Source organism: Aphelocoma coerulescens, chromosome 11, assembly GCF_041296385.1.
Source record: "Aphelocoma coerulescens isolate FSJ_1873_10779 chromosome 11, UR_Acoe_1.0, whole genome shotgun sequence".
In the NCBI taxonomy this organism is placed as follows: Eukaryota; Metazoa; Chordata; class Aves; order Passeriformes; family Corvidae; genus Aphelocoma; species Aphelocoma coerulescens.
The window spans coordinates 6,737,426-6,750,268 of record NC_091025.1 but is presented as its reverse complement, the minus strand read 5'-3'; the positions used below and the strand labels follow the sequence as shown (position 1 = coordinate 6,750,268).

At 46.7% G+C, this 12,843-nt stretch overlaps 1 protein-coding gene across 1 annotated transcript in view; it reads right to left on the bottom strand.

The window, feature by feature from the left end:
• The window catches only part of NLRC5 (NLR family CARD domain containing 5), a 36,945-nt gene that overhangs the window by 21,620 nt on the left and 2,482 nt on the right, over positions 1–12,843 (bottom strand). The window contains exons 2-15 of the mRNA XM_069027114.1: positions 10,978–11,127; positions 9,833–10,133; positions 8,409–8,471; positions 7,227–7,292; positions 5,048–6,800; positions 4,583–4,666; positions 4,148–4,231; positions 3,987–4,070; positions 2,348–2,437; positions 1,459–1,509; positions 1,037–1,102; positions 721–804; positions 301–384; positions 72–161 (exon numbers count right to left, since the gene is read on the bottom strand). Coding sequence (XP_068883215.1) covers positions 72–161; positions 301–384; positions 721–804; positions 1,037–1,102; positions 1,459–1,509; positions 2,348–2,437; positions 3,987–4,070; positions 4,148–4,231; positions 4,583–4,666; positions 5,048–6,800; positions 7,227–7,292; positions 8,409–8,471; positions 9,833–10,133; positions 10,978–10,983 — 2,906 coding nt within the window. The 5' untranslated portion in view covers positions 10,984–11,127. The remainder of the gene's footprint in view (positions 1–71; positions 162–300; positions 385–720; positions 805–1,036; positions 1,103–1,458; positions 1,510–2,347; positions 2,438–3,986; positions 4,071–4,147; positions 4,232–4,582; positions 4,667–5,047; positions 6,801–7,226; positions 7,293–8,408; positions 8,472–9,832; positions 10,134–10,977; positions 11,128–12,843) is intronic.

Here is a 12,843-nt window from a genome sequence, read left to right as displayed (position 1 = left end):
AAAACCTCAGAGCACGACTCCCAGACTTGTATATTGGGATTAGCCCCAGGAACGATTCAAGACCTACATACCTGACCTGCACCTCCATCACCTTCGGGCAGGTATTTACTGACTTCAACAGGTTGCAAATGCCAGTGACAGAGAGGCGGTTTTGACTGAGACTGAGAAAGAAAAACACAATTAGCTGGTCCCTGAAATCCCACAGGACTGTCCTAGTGAAGCAGCTACCAGTGTCCTGCATGCTTGAAACCATTTCACTTCAGAAGAGGTTAAGTTGGTTTTGTACAAGGCAACACTTACTTCAGCTGCTTTGAAATCGGTATGTAGGTGAGGCTTTCCAGCAGGCAACTGCAGCCTTCATCTCCAAGCTTGTTGCCTGATAAGCTGAAGCATTTTCCAGTTAGTTGGGACTGATTTGAACAGGAAAAACAACAAAGCTCTCAAAACCTGCTTGCTTTCCCTTTCTTACAGTTGCTTTTTTCCTGGACTCTTCTTCTGTCCCAGGTCAACCTCCCTTGCTTATTTCTGCATGAATCAACTTCAGCCAAAAAAGTTTTAGCCCTTGGGCAACATGATTCATGTTTTAGACCCAAACCACCTTGCTTTAGAAAATCTATGATCTTTAAGGCTCCTTCCATCCCAAATCAGTCTGTCATTCTATGATCCCCTGCTCCCACCACCTGCCTGAAGCCACTCAACAGGAAGGAAAGAGGCACTCACTCCACTTCAGAGAGACAGGAACAGCTCTGGAGAATGGCCACAATCCTCTTGGCATGTTGGGAAGACAGTCTGTGATCCTGCAAGCTGTGAAAAGGAAGGGTTAATGAGCAGTGAGGGGCTGGGGCTGCCACTGTCTGGGCCAGATAGGATTTCTATTGTTATTTTTATTTACTGATTCAGGTTTATTTCACACTTTTCCACATGTGTAAATATCCTCTCTCCTTAAGGACCAACACATCTGCTATTCCTGCCGTTCTACAGTACCTGTCATCTGCAAATCACATGCACCAGCAGGACTTTCAGCGTCTACTCTTACCATAACTTCACGTGTCTAGTTGGAATTACATGTTCTTTATTCTCTTCCAACTTCAAATCCAAAGATCTGCAAACAAGCAAGATATTTGGCTTTTAATATGCCTTCATGAAATATCTGGCAACTTGGGTCCTGGTTTATATTTTCTAGCAGAAACCACAAGGTCAGTATTGTGTGTTTTTCAGCAGCTTTGCAATAGAAACATGGCACTTGAAGCTTACACAGGCACTAAAGATCTGCGTTTGTGGATCTGGTTGTAGGTGTGTGCAAAATCAGCTATTTTAGTTACATTTCTCATCGCTCAGGCGGGCCCAGCCCTGCCAGCTGCAAGGGCAGAGGTCACCAGTTCTGCTGCCAGGGTGGTTTATGGTGACACCAAGCTGATGGTTTCGATCAGCATAACTGAACACAGTGCAGTTTCTCACCTTGGACCTTTCTCAGATGCGCCAGAAAAATAAATAATCGCGGTGTCCACCCTGAAAAAGAGATCCAGGTGAATATTAGGGAACAGGTGTAAGGATGCCATTTGTTTAGCAGAGGTGTTTGCTAAGGACCAAAGCTGTTGCCTGGATGATAAAGAGGGCCTTGACATCTGCGTCACCGGGTCGTTGGCACAGCCAAGCAGCAGCCACGTGCTCAGAGGGCAGAGGACACCCCACGTGTTGAGCTGGGGTTGCAGTGCAGATGAGACAGTCACACAGTGAAAAAGATTGGACCAGGAGTTTGGTTTTTTTTTCAAGACCAGAAGTTTGTTGGGAAAAGGTTCAGTAGAAGCTCCCTTCCAGCAAGAAAAATAAGAAAAAGCCATATGCAATTTGAGTTACACCAGGGATTACTTTGACCTGTTAGACTTAGAACATAAGACAACCACAAGAAACACAATGATTTAAAAAATCTACCCTTTGTCATCCTGGACACATGAAAACCCCAAACCCTGTAATTTAAAGGAACGCAGAACTAGAGCTAAATCACACATTTTCAGTAAACTTAGCTGACTGATAGCAAATTTATGCTAGCTGGTAAAGAATTTCCTGATTGATATATTGGAGAGCTTAAAAGCAAGTTTAAATTCTCCTATGCAGGAAGAAATATCACACTGTGCAAATGGTTTTATAGACCAAGGATGAAATGACCTATTAAAAATACAAAGAGGAATTACATGGTAGGATGAATTCACATTTTGTTTCCAATAGAAAAGAAAAAATGAGTCAAAGTGATTTTGCCAACAATTAAGCTGAAAAACAGTGTCCATTTAAAGTCAGCATCTAAAGAGACAACCTACTTGCTTTTGTAAGAACTCTCAAGTATTGATACCTGACACACAGTTCAGTAACATTTTGACACACGATGCCTTCCTTTGCCAAACTGAGAACAGCATTCAAGGAAAGATGGTTGTTGCTCAGGCTGTGAACATGAGGAAAAACAAAACCTCAGCTGCTGGACTCCACAGCACATTCTTTTGCTACACAAATGCCCTCTGCTCTGTTCCCCAGACATACTGAAGCACACGCACGTTCTTTTAGTTAGGGGATTTCCCCCAAACTTCTGAATTTTGCATCTAGGACTCGACAAAAGCATTATCAGATCATAGTTCTTTCTCTGCAAGCTATAGCTCCCATGAATTTAGAATCAGAGATAACTCTTCTATGTGCAGCAGAAGGGTCATTAACCAGTTTAGGGTTAGTTAGTGGAGGTTCTTCATACCTTCATGATTGCACCAGCGACCCACAGTGCAGTTAAACTCCCACTACAACAAATCCAGTTTAAGTGTGGCTTATTAAAGCAGTGAGGCCTGAACACAATCCTCCAGCCTCCGAGGATTTGTTCTTTAATTGCATATTCATTCTGTTTCATTACTCGTTGGACCTCATTAAATATGAAATGCAAGATCTTGATTCTACAAATCCTCTGCTTGTTCTCAGGGCCATGGGGCACCTTTCCAGAGAGCCTCAAAGGAATCATCCCTGAGAACTGCACTCTGTGTGTATGTCTGTGTGTCTGTGTGTGTGATAGAGACGGGTGAGGGAGGGAGGATTACAAATGGCACTGGTTTCCTGCCTTTTCCATAGGATAAGCTGCTTCTCTGGGGGCAGGCTGGCATTCCCCACAAGCTGTTGTCAGTGTGCCCAGGAAAGCAAGAGGAGCAGGTACATTCCTCCTTTCCTCCCTCCTTCTGCCATGCTTTTAAATACTTCTAACCATATGGCAAAGCCAGTAGTTAATTCCTGGATGGGATCCAGCAATGACTGCAGGTATTTTGGATTCACCTGCTTGCACCTGAGGGTGTGTGGGAGACCTTTAAAAGCAGAGTCTCTCCCTTTCAGCTGGGGTGGGTAGGCAGTGTTCTGTCCTCATAGCTTTGTGTCTATCCCTGTCCTGTCACACAGACTACACTCAGACTCCAGCACTTGCAGCAGCTCTGCTGCTGCTTCGACTGCCCCTGGCAGCTCTTCAAAGGCTTTAAATCCCTTCACAAGTCAGGCTGCTTCTTTCCACCTAAAAAGCTGCAGATCCATGCTGGGAGTTTTGCTGGCAGTCTGTCCCTTCTCAGTCAGCACTGGACTGCCGCTGGAGCGTTCGAAGGAGCAGCACAGGAGAAGAGGGCTGTGGAAAGGTTGGGAAGCTCTGATGGAGCCAATCCCCCCTTAATCAGAGGTGAGACATCTCAACCTGAACTTCACCAAGGGGAAGAGAAGAAAAAGTCAAGCTAGGCACTGAGCTGAGCACATGCATTGTAATTCCTGGAGGTGTCAGTGCTGCCAGGACTCCCTTGGGATTATTTTAAGACACCTGGATATGAACTGTGAGGCTGAGTCTATCTCAAACTGAGTCCAGCACAGTCCTGCTTGCACTTAAGTTTCTGTGCCTCGGTTTGGTGGCCCACATATCTCTGTGCTATGCTTGGCTTCACAGTAGCTACCATTTTTAATAGGTTTAAGCCGTTTTTACTCACTCCACTTTCTTCAGCTTTTCCATTCTGGAAAACAGGTCCATCACCCTCTTCACTTCTGGGTCCCGTATCCGATTGCCCTGCAAGCTGCACACAGATTCATTCTCATTAGCATCCCAAGGACAGAGTGGTTGATTTGATGGTCATTGCCACAACACACTCACTTTATCTCCTCAAGCTGGAGGCAGTGTGATGCAGACTGGACCAAGTCAGTCATCCCCTCAGCTGTGATGCTCCCGCCTGTCAACCTGGAAAGAGAAAGGATCACTCAAACCAAGCAGAGGGAGGGCTAGAATCCCCTGCAGCACATGGCAAGCCTGTCTCAGACCTGTGCCTGCACCGTGTGCCCAGCACACAGACACAGAGGCAGCAGCCTGGCTCTGCCACCTGCAACCAGCTTCATACTCCTTTTCCAGGAGGGCAACACAAAACTGCTCTTGATGCCAGCATAAAGCAAGAGGCACCCATGTCTGTGCTGCTCTGTGTAGCACTGTTACCCTCCCTACACTGCACAGAACAGTGGAGTGAGCCAATGTCCCTGAACTGGTAGGGAACAGACAGAAAGGGAGAAGGCACTGATGTTACAAGCAAAGACTTACTCTAATTTCCTCAGGCTCCCCATTCCTTGTAAGCCCTTTGAAAGAGCAGCAGCAAAGTCATCGCCACATCTCCTGCTACGAAAGCTAAAATGTGAAGAAAAGGGGAAAAATACAAACAGACCAAAAGCTGATATTCTCATTTGCTTGTAGGACTCACCCTGCCTTCATAGTGTTGAGAAATGCCTATCATCTTCCCTCTTATCTACTGCATTAACTACCCTGTTGTTCATATTAATCAAAATGGAAAAAACAAACAAAAATACAGCCAGAATGGGTTTATCACCTTATTATCCTTCAAGCACTCATAAATTCTTTATTTCCTACATTTCTGCAGTACTGAAGTTATGCTGTTCAGGTCAAATTTTCCCACATCACCTTTCTCTTCTAGAACAAACTTGAGGCCTGACCTTCCAACTCATTAGTCCTTCTCCCCACCCATCAGCTCACAGCACTCACTGTGTTTACCTCAAGTGTTCCACATTCTTACAGCCAGCCAGAACCTCCAAACAGTCAAGGTCCACAAGACATCCTGCAAAATCCAAACAAGTCAAATCCTGGCCCGAGTTTATGACAAAAACCAAAGCCGACATGTCCAGAGTTGTCAGTCTAAAGTTTTTAAACTCATACTTGAAATTCAGCAGGCTCCCAATGTGCTGGGCTACTTCAAGGTTTTGAGTTTCAAAGGTACAGTGGCAGAGCTCAAGAACCTTAGGCCCTGTCAGATGAGTGGCTGCCAGTTTCTTGAGAGATTGCAGGATCACGTCCTGCTTTTCCTGCACCCATGCTTCATCTTGCTCCGCTAGCAGCATGAGAAATGTCCTACACTCTTTTGACGACAAGCCCGAGAGAAATATGTGAAAATTCTCCATAAACTCGGTCTTTGTCTCATTCTTTAAAGTCCATTTTGACTTCAAGAAGAACTTCTTCTTCAAGTAATTCTTGTCCACCCTCCTACTCACCATGAGACACAGTGCTGCAAAAAACTCCTGCAAGCTCAAGTGCACAAAGGCATAGCCAACCTCTGGGCAAGTGCCACTCGTCTTCACCTCAAATAGAGTCAGCAATCCATGCAAGGAAGCAAATTCCTTCACATCCTCGGGAATATCATCAACATAAAATACAAGTTTCTTCTCTTCTAGGCCTCTCAGTGCAAGATCAAACAGACCCAAAATGGCCTTTTTGTTATAGTTCAGCTGAGTCTCCTCATCGCCTGCGCAGTCTCCCTGCTGTTTGTTTAGGAAGATGAGAAACATTTTGATATAAAACTGTGTCATAGTCTGGGGAAGCTCCACACTCATCGGGTGTTTAAGGAGCAAATACTCCAAGCAGATGCACACAATGTTACACAGAGCAGGGATGAAGCACATGCTGAGGAGCTTGGTGTTGTTCTTCACGTGAGCAATGGCTCGTTCTCGGAATGAATGCTGACGAAAATAGTGGCTGATATATTCCTCAACCTTCTTATGGTCAAATCCCCAAATTTCTGCCAACACACCTACTGCATATAATAAGAAGTCAGGTAGCCTCTTAGGTCGGCTGGTGACTAGCACTGTGCAACCAGGCAGGAGCTTCCCGTGACAAAGGTCTGCAAAGAGCTGGGCTATGGACATAGGAGAGGTAACAGCTGGGCCTCTCTTAGAGGACAACGACACATCCATGTTAGCTGCAAACTCATCCAGCCCATCAAAGATGATCAGTGTCTGCTGGGCATTCTCCAGGAGGTCCTGGAACACTGCATCAGGGCTGTCCTCTGGCTGAAGGAACATGTCAAACAAAAGCTCCTTCAGGGTCAATTTTCTTTTCAACAAATTCAGCTGCCGAAACTCAAATAGGAAAGTGAAGAGAAAGTGAGGTAGGACACCTTCTGCCCATTTCTGACAAATCCTGTGCATTAGCCTGGTCTTGCCTGTACCTGGTTTACCAAACAAAACGACCACCTTCGTCGTGCCCGATGGGGCCTCACTACAAAACAGATCTGACACTTTCATGGCTGTATCTGCACATTCTTCTGGCTCAGGAGCACCTGCCACATCCTCTCGGGGTTTCTCTGTTCTCTCTTTTAAGCGGGAGACTTTTCTCTGACGAATGACAACGTTGACAAAGGCTTGGTTGAAAGGTGGCTGTGTTTGTTCCTGTGCTTCTGCTCCTGCTTCTCTCCTGCTTCCGTATCTCTGGCGGATAGAATCGACGAGGAGATGCCGGTACTTCGCAGATGAATCTGTGAGAGAAGACAGCAGAGGGGGTACGAGGGTGAAAAAGTTAGTTGTGAGTCATTACAGATCCAAAATACCACCACTTATAGACAGAAACAATGGCCCTGATCAGAGGTTGCTGGGTAGAAATGACAAATTTCGAACTCATGAAAATAACCCTTAACTTTTCCTATTTTTGCACAGAGGCCAAAGAAGAACAACATTCAGGAAAAAGATGAAACAGCTTCATATGAAAACTAAACCTTACTATCTCTAAGGTGAGAATTAGGTATCTGTGCATTATGTACATTATTCCCTGTTCACCAGCTCCCTCTTCACCCATGCTGGCCTCTTAACCCTGGAAGCTCATTTCTTGGGCGTTTCTGCAAAGGTGTTAAATAGGTCCTTTCCTCAGAGGGAAGCCCAGCACAGCTTCTGGAACACCCACATACCCAGTCGTTGCTGTTTGGCATCCTTGTCACCCCCAGAGCTGCTGCAATGGCGACGGCGAGCAGACCCTGAAAATCGAAAGGTCAGAACATATTAAAGCATATTAAAGCTGGGCAAGACTCTCCAGCAAAGCATTTGGGGAGCTGAAGAGGAAAAATTGGACAGACAAAACTATTTGTAAACTCAGGCTGAGATTACAGAATTGCTTTTTCCAAGATGGGCCACCAGCACCTCACAGGTGAGTTTTTTTGTGGGCTGTGTGATGCACCTGCCTTGCTTTGAACCCAAGAACTGCTTTGTTATCCTGGGGAACGTGGCAGGGAATATCTGCTTCAGGAATGTAGGGCCCACAGATTCCCAAGGTTGTTCATGGTGGTTAATTCCCTGGTTTTTATGGTGCACTGTCAGATGGAAAGAATTGCCAGAGCTGAAAGAGGCACATGTCTTTCTTAACTGGTCTTAGTAAGTTTCAGCACTATTTTCACATTTCCATTCCACCAGCAACTGGCAAGACAGTCTCACTAGGACAGTACAGCAGCTGGCAGCAGTCTGAATGCAGAACAGAGGTCACTTTTTCCTTCTTGTTTTCAAGATCTTCAATCTGCCTGTGACACACAAGACAGTGCCATGTGACATTTGCAGTGCCGTGACTCTGAAGTCTCTGAGCAAAAGGCAGAAGCAGAAGTGTCTCTTCATGATCTGCACCAACTAGGAAGTTCCAAATTCACCCCTGAAGAAAACCCTACTATCTGTTATTTTAAGTTCGTATTCTGACAACTCTGGAGTGGTTTCCGCGTGATCAACGCCTGAATAATTTTTCTGCTCTTTCTTTAAAAGCCAAACCAACTTCCTCCACCTACCAATGAACTGACCACAGTAAAAGTGCAAAAAGCATGGATTTTGTAGAGTGGGTGGGAGATTCTTGCAGAGAAACTAAAATGAGAGAGTTCCTTAGCAGAGGGTCAGCAAGGCTTTTCTGAAATTCAGGGAGGGAAAACAAAAACAGGGGAGGTTCACATGGAAAGCACCAAGAACAGAACAATGAAACATGAAGTTGCAGTGGCTTCTCCACCCCTTGCCAATGCTGAGCAGCAATACTTGGTGTGTTTGTAGCCCTGCCCAGGCCATGGGCAGAGAAGATAAAGTCCAAGAGCACAGTGCCCCAGGGTCTGTTCTGGCCTTACCTTTCGGCACAGATGACTGGGCTCTCGTATCTGTGGATGCTTCTTCTGTCTGGCTGAAGTTGCCTAAAAGAGTAAAATGGGAAATTAGATATGGTTAATGTGAGCATTCTGCTCTTGAAATTTGGCATGCTGCTGGCCAGAGACAAAAGGTGAGCAGCTTGCAACACAGACAGTGGCACAAACCAAGACTCAGTGTGAGGGATGCAAACATCCAGGTTTCAGGGTCCCCATCTGATCTTTTCCTTTCAGATTGCTCTAAAGTACAGGTAAATTCTGCTTTCAAAGGAGGAGGAAAACAACTTTTCTCTCTGATACAAATAAACTCAGAGCACAGGCAGCTTTGGCTGGTCTGAAACCACACTGTGGCCCAAAAGGGAAGCCCTACTTTCCTGCTCCTGAAAGCAGGGTTTTCTGTGAATAAACCACTGGCAGAGTCAGCAGACCAGTCAAGGGCTTTCTCTGACTCTCTGCATGGCTCAAAGCTGCCACAAAACCCCCTCAGCATAACCAGAAGCAATTCACCTTCAGAAGGATTAGTGATGCTCAGCTGTTACTACAAAAGTTGAACCAGCATAAGCCAGCTCCAAAACCTTAAGAGACATCTTCTTTTATGATATGTCACAGAATCAAAAGGCTGAAAACTGTTTCAGCTTCAGTCCTGAGAGAAATCTCCCAATGGTCCACATTCCCTGTTGCTTGTCTGGTCTTTGCACTGTTTCATATCTCTCAAAATAACTGCTGCTGCAGTTAGTCACAAAGGTTGGATCCACCCAACTGATGCAACTCATAAGAGTTACTGCAAGCAGGATGTGAAAGACAGTACCGTTGAGAAGGTATTATCCTGTAAGACTTCATGCAGAAGAGAATTTATCACCAGATAAAGCAACCCACTAAAGGAGGGGCACAGCTTAGCTGGTGCCACAGGCTCTCACAAGGGAGAGCATGTGCACACTGTAGTTTGCAAGATAACACACATTGACTGTGTGTGTTAACGATGAACTGCATCGTTTTCTCTAAAGCCACTGCCTCTGCTAATGAGAGATGTGGGGAAGTGGTTTTGTGTGGTTATTTTAAGACTTCTGTATTTCTTGCCTTTCTGGATCAGGAAAATTAAAAAATAACGATTAAAAGTCCATAGAACAAAGATATTGTAGTCTTTTCTCCTTCAAATAAATCCATCCAAAAATTGCCTCTCAGCTTTATTGGAGATGGGGGTGCACAATTTTTATTGGTTTCATCTGTTTATGTTGGGGGTTTTTTTAACCTCAAATTACATTTCTAAGCCAGAAGTTATGCTTCCAAGAAAAACAAGGCCATGCAAAATGAGGGCACTGGTGGTCTCACTGCCTAGACTGGCTGATGGTGATGGGTGGCCAAGGTGTTGGCTGTGTTTGGTCAGAGGAAGCTGGCCTGACCTCTCTTACCTTCTCCTGCAGAACTCATGAGCAGGATCTCCAGATCCAGGGGCAGGTCATACTCCATGCAGACGGACTGTGCAAAGTGTTTCCAGGCAGCAGGACCAGCCTCCTCCAGCAGGTCAAGGAGCACTGAGGCTTTTTCTTTGTGGTCAGTGATGCCACCCAGGCTGCTCAGGGCCACCTCAGGGACAAAGTGCTGGGAAGTCATGAGCAGCCAGTCGGGACAGTGACTGAGGAACTCCACGAGCTGGGGCCGGGCTCTTGCTACAGCTGCTCTCAGGTCCAGATCGTCATCCTGAAATGGGGGCTAGAGGGGTGAAGACAAAGGGCAGCAACAGGCACAGGAGCACAAGATGTTCACCCACACAGCCCTTCGTGGCTTTATCTGCTTTTCCACAGCTTGGCCTAACCCAGAATTTCTTGCCCTTGCTGCCAGAGTATCGAGTAGAGATCTGAGCCCAGTCATGATGGTGCAAGGCTGGCAGTCCCTGTTTGCGCAGTGCCGGACAGCAGGACTGGGAAGGACAGGAGCAATCCATGGCAGTCTCTCTGGCACCAGCCAGGGAGAAGCTGTTGACATTGGTATTGCTGCAGTGGCCATCTGCCAAATATAACATCCCAGGCATTTCTCACATGTACCAGGACCTCTGGGGAGGTCAGGGATGTTTTTGTTATCATTCAAGAGTGCTTACACAGAGTCAAGGCTTTTTCTGCTTCTCATAACACCCTACCAACAAATAGACTGGGAATGCACAAGAAGCTGGGAGGGAACACAGCCAGGACAGCTGACTTCAACTGGCCATATGGCATCATGCTCAGAATATAAAGCTGGGATAAGAAGGAGGAAGGCAGGGAGTTAGAGTGATGATGTTTGTCTTCCCACATCACCATTACATGTGATGGAGCCCTGTTTTCCTGGAGATGGCAGAGCACCTGCTTGCCCATGAGAAGTTGTGAATGAATCCCTTGTTTTGCTTTCCTTGTGTGTGCAGCTTTTGCTTTACCTTTACAAGTTTGTGCAGGACTCCTGTGCACAAAGGGCTCAGGTAACTGTTCTTGCTGCTCATTCTTTGGGGAGGAATTTCTGCTTTGGTGACAATGCCACCTCCATTCCCACTTCCTTCCCACAAAGCCATGCACATATCTCCTACCTGCATCGTGGTGTAATCAGTCTCCTTCCAGTTGTCAAGTGCAAAGGTGGCTTCTGCTCCATATTCTGGCAGAGAATCAATCTGCTAGAGGCAGTCTCAGCACACAGACACACCCCAATATGTGGGACATGCCTCACTTGGTGCAAATGCCTGGGGATAACAACAACAGAGCTTGATGTAGACATGCCAGGCCATGGAAATTACATGGGTCACAAATCTAAAAGCCCTGCCTTTGACCCAAGGGTCAGCTGTGATGTTTTTCATCTCTTCTCACTCAAACCAGCAGTGACCACAAAGTTTCAACATTTGAGGATTCACTCCTGGTCTGATGAAAATGCAGGACTGAGCCTTGTGCCCTAGGATGCAAGTGAAGACAGCTTCAGAGGAACATGTCATGGGAATCACAGCTTTCCTGGTGTCACTGCCTGATTTGAACTGGGCTATGCCACTCTGCTGCTCTTAGCCGCTCCGTGGAAGCTGATGCAGAAGCAGCAGCATCTTGCTCAAGTCAGGCAGTCAGTTACACCAGAAAAGCTGTGAAAAGCTGATCCTCTGAGACTACACAGCTCTCACAAAAGAGTTTCAAGTGTAGGGGACTGAAAATGCCCCCAGTGTCAGTGCCAGCTCTCCACCTCTCAGCAGAAATGGCGAAGGGAAATTCCAGCCTGCCCTGCAGCTGGCGGCAGTTGGTGTCCAGCCACCCTTGCCGGAGGGAAAGGGAAGAGGAGCACAATCACCATCCGGCACAACTGCAAACATCCTGCAGCAGGGTCCCAGGCTGGCTACAGCAGCATCAGGACTGTGCTGTGTCCAGCAGACAGAACCCTACAGGGATATTGAAACCCACATCCAACTACAACTACCGTGTTTGCAGATATACAAGAACAGAAACCACAGGGAGAAACCTCCAAGCTCCAGCCCCCCACCAGCTACCTGTGTTTCACTTGGACAGAACAGGCCCTCCAGGTCCAAGACTGCTGCACTGTGTGTGGTGAGGGAAAAGCTCCCACGGTTGCCGTAACACCCAAGTTTAGGTGGGGTGGGGGGGAACAGTGACCGGTCCAGTTCAGCAAAAAGTGCTGAGTGGAAACATCGTGTTGGGTCATATGCTTTCATCCCCAACAGGGATGGTGCACATGGTGCCATTCCCCAGCAAGTGCTGTTTTCTGAGCAAACGTGTTCCCAAGCCAAGGGCAGCAGCCACCCCACCACAACCAGGGTGGAGGCACATGGGAGTCATGCTGCAGAACTCACCTGCTCTAGTGCTCAGCCCTCACTCCCCAGACAGGCTCTCCTCCACACTGACCATTCATGTATTCAGTAAAAGTACAACAAACCCCTTCAGGCTTTTTATTTTTGCCGCCTTTTTGGTCTGGCCAAGGAGCAAAGTGGGAGATTTCTATGGAGCCAAGGGAAGAACTCAAAACAACAGAAGGGCACTCTGATGGAAAGAGTCAAGACCTTTCTGTCTGAGTAGAGACATCCCCTAATTCATCATAAAGTTATGGTTGTGCTGGAGAAGAGCCATGCCACTACCTGGGGCGCGTTGCACTCAGGGAACACCTCTCCACATGGCTGCTGGGCATGGCATGCACCCAGAAACTGAAGACAAAACAAAAGAAGGTGCCAAGTTGGAAAACTGGAGGTAAAATTGGTCTAGACATTTGTTCCACTCATGTTTAAGAGGATATCTCCTCCCTCTTCATCCATCACCACTTTCTGCCCTCTCTGTGCCACCTCTTTGAACAGCCTTGGGTGTTTTGAGACCGAGGCAAATTAATGCAGCAAAGGGATGTGACCTGAGCGCTACAGCAGGAGGCTGGACGGAAAGCATCTAATCCACCTCCTCTGTTCCTCTGCTCCAAA